Here is a 6,862-nt window from a genome sequence, read left to right as displayed (position 1 = left end):
AATGTAATAAGATGATGTTTGAACCACTTTTTGGACAATTATAGAACAATAATTCCTTTATTGGCAACCAACGCAACTTTTTCGCGTTTTGTTTCAATTATTCTTCAAAATATCTCATCACGGCTGAAGAAAAATGCATTTTCAGAAAAACCAAATAAGAGTTTCGAGTAGAATACGAGAAAACATTGGTTTAGCTTTATGAGAAAAGTTTTCCCCAAAACTTCGTCATATGTATATATATATATATACCGATTTGAATCCTATTAAACACGTTTTGCTCCATTTTAAACTTCTGCTGAGGGAAATAGAAATTAAAACAAATTAATTCTGTTAAGTGGATCAAAGAAAATACAAGAAAAATTGATATAGCTTCTGCAAAAATTGAGGTAAATCCAATGCCGGACTACTTAAAAGGTGTACTAGGCAGAAATAATATATAACCGAATCTTGCAATGATATCTACAGAACTGGGAATGCAATTAAAAAAAAATAGCTTGTCCGAATAGTTTTGTACTTCTGAAATACCACAATATTTAAAACTTATTCTTTCGATTAATGAAAGTAAACATATACTTACAAACGTTTTTTACTTCAATTTTACAACTATTACATTTAGAAGCAATAATCAGTTTGTCTGAATGTCAAGGAAACTGTAATATTGATAACGAAATAAATAAACTACAAACAAATATTTCTTAAAAACTTTATTATATTACAAATGAAGTAATAAATCACAATTCCATCTGGAAGTAAAAAAATGTTGAACTTCTGATGCTGAAAAAAAAAGTATATACATTCATAACCCTGCTTTTTTTTTTTTACTTATAATAAAGAATAGGGTGCAGCAATATCAGATAGAAATTATAATCATGACAACTCATCCGAAAGATGGTGAATAAGATTAGATCATCATAAAATGAATAATTATTTTAATTAATTTTATCTAATTAGCTGCCTACCTTGAAAATTAATCGAACAATCCGAAACCCATGTCATCATCAGATTGGTCAGATTCTTCCTTTTTAACTTCTTTCTTCTCTTCTGCATATAAAAGGTTAGATTAAACTAAGATCTACAAATATAAAATAATATGTATCACGTACGATTGTAAGAAATTGTAAGTTATCGTCAAAAACGGACCAACGGAGGTACCACTGTATTGAACAATTCTAAAGTTTTTGACATTTTCTTTCCAGATGGAAAATTTATTGCTTCAAATAGTTCTACAACTTTTATTAAACTTCGATAAAGTACACTACTGGTGAGCGAGTTGGAAGACCAAAGGAGGCTAAAGTGCCGTTCCGATGTAATGTCAAGACTTTTAATTAAATCTAATTAAAACTTACCAAATAAACAAATTTTAAAAATTGTCCATGAGAAGACATATTTTAGTCCAAATTCTAAATTTAGATTTCAATTCTGAGACCCAATACAGAAGTGGTGGGTCAATAGGTACAGTACCAATTTCATTCGATTTATCTATTATTTCTTTAACTTGTGACAACAGGTGAGGACATTTGCATTCGGAGCCTTTGTAGTTTACTGCCGACCTCGGACATTATTCGCTTGTTAAGGTGAGCTTAGGAAAAAAAAATCTAAAGGCACTCTGGGCTTGAACCAGAGTCGCAGTCGGTTATTTTATTTTGGGGTTTCATCCAGATAACATGAATTTTAATGTAACTTGATTTGTTAGAAAGAATAAGCAAATTAATTAATCGAGGAGGGATATAAATCACTTCCACTATAATGCTAAACTTGATTGGTGCTTAATTAAGCAGTAAGAAGTATGTAGATGCTTAGTAAATGTAAGCAGCGTGAAATTATGGCGGAGCATATCTGCTTTTGCCACTTTGGAATCTGCTTATTTTATGTAGGCATTGCTGAATATGAAGCAAACATAATAAACATGCGTCATCATGAATATAAGACAATGCCCAGTAATTGGATTATTAAAATGTTACTTCGATAGAAATAATGCATGCGCTAACTGCTTGAAGTGGACTGACCTGCTGCTTTAGCGGGTGTTCCTGCAGCGGGGGCGGCCGCGGCCGCCGCGGGAGCAGCAGCTCCACCTCCGGCGGGCACCGAGGCCAGCTTCTCCTTGCCTTTTGCCATAACTTCGTCTATGTTCTTTCCCTTTAACTCTCCTATCACCTTGTTCAGTTTATCTCCATCCGCTTCAATTCCGACGGAACTCAGTATTTTCTCTATATCGCCTGACGAAGGCTGGTCTTTTCCGCCGAGAACGGCTAATAAATAAGCGGCCACGTAACGCATTCTGAAAAAAAGATATAAGTGTATGTTCTTTAAGTATGTAAAGTTTTAGATCACGATGTACAGAATTTGCATTCATATTACTTAGTTTAGGATTATTATTATTAATATTAACTGTAGTATTTACATGGAGGCTAGTAAAACATTATTGTAAGAAAAATTATTCGTAATTGTAGAACACATTGAATCGTTATAACAGAGATGCGCAAACAAATGTAAAAGTTTAGGAGCAAAACTAGGGCAAAAAAAAAAAATTAATTACAAATAAAATCTACCATAACAAAATATTTTAAAAAATTCATTTGTTGCTGTTCAAAATACAGTTAAAAAAATGTCATAATAATTTAAACTTAACATTGTTAATAGAACAAAGTTTATATACTAAGTATAACATAAACAGCTTTATTTTTTCTGATTTATAGCGACACACTCCATGCTAAGCTGGCTATCAAAACCTCAAATGCAGGACAAAGGCTAGCACTAGAGTGTCATCTTCCTTTCTCACAATGCACATGAGTTCTGGCCTACTAATGATACATAACTACTAGCGTAAAAACTGCAGCAAGCTACGATGAACATCTGAATTAACAACTTACAGAACGCGGTTCTAAATTTACAGATCATAGAATTATTGCTTTCCCGCTTTGTGTAATGGCATGCGAATTCTAACACAACAGGATCCTTGCTAATGCAAAGCTTTCAAAATAAATTTGTATGACTTCACGATGTTCTAGACTTTTAAAAGTGAATACAAATCTTAACATTTGGACCTGTTTCAAAAAGACCATTCCATAAATGACGATTTAAAAACCACGTTTACAACACGTGGTCAATGTTTAAATCACAATCACATATCCTGTTTGGATGTAAATTAACTTCATAATTATTTCTTCAAACAAAAAAAAAGCAGTACTAAAAAAATATCAAGTTTTAAAAAATTAATAATGACTTACTTTTAAGTCTACTGACACGAAACGTGGGATTTTCCGCTGAACGTTTCTACCTCAATACAATGGAACCACACTGGATTGAAATAGTTTCAGCTTGTGATCGTGATCTGATGACTCTGCGCTTGCGCTCATGGCAAGGCACGCCAAATGGGTACTAACTTCGTGCGTTCTAAATCACACATTTAAAGAAACATGTAATTTTAAATAAGAAGACATAAAAAAAAAGAAATCATCAAGTACTTACAGATGTTTTAAAATTAATTACTATTCAATTAGTATTTATTTAATATATCATTAGACATTATAATTAATAAAGATAAATTTATGACAGTGTATTTTTCTCGGAAATTATTGAAACAAAAAATACCAACACTTTACGATGATGAAAATTTATATAAATTGACTGTGAATTTTATTTCCATAATGACATGTTTTAGTTCTCCTTGGGAGGGGCTCTCAAAATAACATTAGTTCAAATTAAAACCGGCAGAGAGCTAGACTATAACAAAATCACCACTTTTTGGAATTGCTGCGTCCTGAGTCCTGAATGGCAGGTTGAGTGATATTTAAAAAAAAATTAATGGACTTTTTTATGAATCAGGAATGCACAATTGCTCATTAATACAAACAAGATTTATTTATAATGTTTACAATGTTTAAGTTTTTAATGTTCGTTTAGTGTAACCAGATTTACACAATTTTTATAACTAAAGAACCGATATTTATGTTAGAAGTATACTAACTAGCTTCCTTTAAAAACATAAAAATATTTAACCTTGATCATTTAAACTTAAATTAAAAAATGTTACATTCAAAAATATGATAGTTGCTCATACGTTGTTTAAACATAATATAAAAATTATCAACTACAATCAAATTATTATTTTGTTGCAGTATATGTAGAAGTTTTTATGGAATTGGAAATGCTTCATTACACTCAAAAATTACGTGGTTAACGAAATGACGAATTATTTTGTCTTACTACTAATTTAAAAATGTAATTTCTTTCCATATCTTATATCTTCAAAATATTAAGTATATTTGCGGTTTGTTCGCATCAAGTACCACCTTGGACTGACTGCTGACAATATTAGTAATTCCAGTATATTAAAGAGTAATTGCACAATTATATTGTAATGAAATACTTTTAAAAAAACGTGCCACATGTATGTACGGGACTTCAGACTGCAAGGAGTTCGCGCTATTATTAAATAAGACGAGTAAATATGAACAAACAAAATATCCGTGTGAAGCTCCTCACCTAAAAGTGCCCTTAAATGAAAGTTATTGGAGATTATTACATATATAAGTTTTAAATATGTCTGTGCAATAGTTAACAATTTAAAAACAAAAAATTGTTGAAGCCATTTTTGAGAAATACTGAAAAATCGATTCAGTGAAACTGCATCTCAGTTTAGCAGGCTTTGTCTAAAAACTTTCTAATGTTCTTTGTTGACATAAAATACAAAATAAAATTCTTTCTGTCATTTTTCGTTTTTGAATTTCGTCGACGACCACGCACGCATAATAAATCTCTCTCTCTCATCAGTAGACAAAATAGATCAATTTATAAAAACCCCTTTTTTAGTTTCAGGGTATCTTCAAACGGAGATTTTCGGAGAAAATTCTAATTCGGACACGATGGCGATAATTTTTTTTTTTTTGGCGCATCAACAGCTGAGGTCATTAGCGCCCGGAGCTTTTTCCAGTGCACTGCCGGGCTCCGGACAGTGTTCTCTCGTTACAGACAACACTGTCCATCACCGGACAGTGAGCTGTAAGAAGCTCCTAGGAAGAGAAAATCTAAGGGTCAGCTGCTGGATTCGAACCCGGGACCTCCGCGTGGGAGTCCAGTATGCTAACCTCATAGCTAATCCCTTCCCTGATGGCGATAATAGTTTCTCTCTCTAGTTTAAATAAGAGGAAGTGAAAAATCTTGCGTAAACCGCTCACACTTTCTCTTACTGTAAGTTATGTAACTAAATTAGTTTAGAAAAATTACATTTCTGGTTGAGGAACATCGATTATAATTAACGTAACCAAAAATGAAATTACTAGATTTCCTCCCATTTATGTAATATATAACATATAACTTAAAATAAATAAATAAATGCATATTTTTTGGAGGGGCTATCATTATTAAATTACTTAACCAGTGATTTCATTATCAAAACTACTTTACTCGTATCTGCTTAATTATCTGTACTAACATATCAATAATAATAATTAATAAATAATATAGGTGGTTATTTATTTTATTGATCAAAAGAGGTTAATTTTTACATTCAAATTCTGCTGTATTAAGAATCTAGAATTAAAATTTCAAGTCCTTGATTCTGGTAGACCAACTTTCTCTTTTTTTATTTTGGTTGAGATTGTGTGTGACAAATGTTAAAAATGGTAAAATAACAAACTCAATATAGTCCAATAAAATGAATAATTTTGTTAAATTTCGTGTTTATTAAAATTTCAGAAAAAACAATATAAATTTTAATATTGTTCTAACTAAATATTGATTGAATAAAAACGGTCTGTGTGATCTAATTTATTCTTAAACACCTTTAAAAAAAAATTAATTGTAGAAAATTTAATTTATTTAAGTAGTTTAAATTTCCTAAAGCAAAATAAATTTTTCCCAATATTTTTAAGGATTTATGGGAGCATTGTAAAAAAGCGAATATTGAAGTACTCAGTGGCCCAAAAAGTTCTGTTTAGAAGGTCGGGAGGGAAGATTAGAAGCCAATTTAAATAAAGAACAAGCTTTTTTGGAACTTTATTATCTGGCTGAAATTAAAGTAATGGGGGGGGGGGTTTGGATGGGAAACTGCATCTTTAAAGAAAACTGTTACATCTATTTTTGGGGAAATTGAGAAAAAAAGAAAAATTCATACTAAAACCCCCCTTTTGAAGGTGAATTTCGTCCAAAATATTAGTGTCTTGAGGGGTAATAGAATACTAAGTTTTTGCAATTTTTAGTCCAAGTGCGGAAACTGTCGATTTTATTAAAAAAAACACTTATTATGCTGTAGAACTTAAAACAAATATTTCCGGTGAGTTGATATCGTAAATTTGAAGAGTGAAAGTACAGCACACTTTTTTCGATTTTCTGATAAGTTCTTAGATAACGTATTAACCGAACTGACAGTTCACAGAATATTTTTAGAAGGCTCCTACGATCTTCTTTTAAAATATTTTTCCAGGAAAACTGGACTAAGTGCGTGAGGGGATGGGTAGAATTTTCCGAGAAGCTACCGAAGTGAACCGCTATGTACGGTCGGCCCTACTCTTGTGTACCACTAAGACGATGACGGTGTCGCTAAAGTTAAAAAATTAGAGAAAATCCTCTAAACGGAAGCAGTATTTTACTGATAGATTTTAAATATTTTTAGATTTTACTATTTTTATATCGGACCAGATTACATTCACTCTTGTGTATGTATAACTTCAGTTCTTATCCTTTTCTATGAAAATTTATTTCAATAAAGTTCAGGTCAATGCGTGGAAAGGGTTTCACTCTAAAGTTCCATTTTTGGGTATTATATGTTATACAGTCTCTATAAAGTTAGTAAGAAGCAATTATGTTTCGAAAATTCAGATTTGATGGATGTGCAACAAGTTAGAATCTTAAGAAGTGGGGG

The 6,862-nt window shown here is 31.5% G+C and overlaps 1 protein-coding gene across 1 annotated transcript; it reads right to left on the bottom strand.

The window, feature by feature from the left end:
- Positions 1 to 689: 689 nt before the first annotated feature.
- RpLP2 (ribosomal protein LP2) lies at positions 690 to 3,390 on the bottom strand. The gene is made up of 4 exons (XM_074123654.1): positions 3,228 to 3,390; positions 2,007 to 2,278; positions 960 to 1,041; positions 690 to 774 (listed from the first exon to the last, which is right to left on the bottom strand). Exons 2-3 carry the CDS (start codon positions 2,275 to 2,277, stop codon positions 968 to 970), a joined length of 345 nt encoding a protein of 114 aa, XP_073979755.1. The 5' UTR covers position 2,278; positions 3,228 to 3,390; the 3' UTR covers positions 690 to 774; positions 960 to 967.
- Positions 3,391 to 6,862: the final 3,472 nt, after the last annotated feature.

Source organism: Rhodnius prolixus, unplaced genomic scaffold (assembly GCF_049639745.1).
Source record: "Rhodnius prolixus isolate KJV_2025 unplaced genomic scaffold, Rpr scaffold_1, whole genome shotgun sequence".
Taxonomy (NCBI): domain Eukaryota; kingdom Metazoa; phylum Arthropoda; class Insecta; order Hemiptera; family Reduviidae; genus Rhodnius; species Rhodnius prolixus.
The sequence above is the reverse complement of the archived record's forward strand: the minus strand, read 5'-3'. Positions and strand labels throughout refer to the sequence as shown.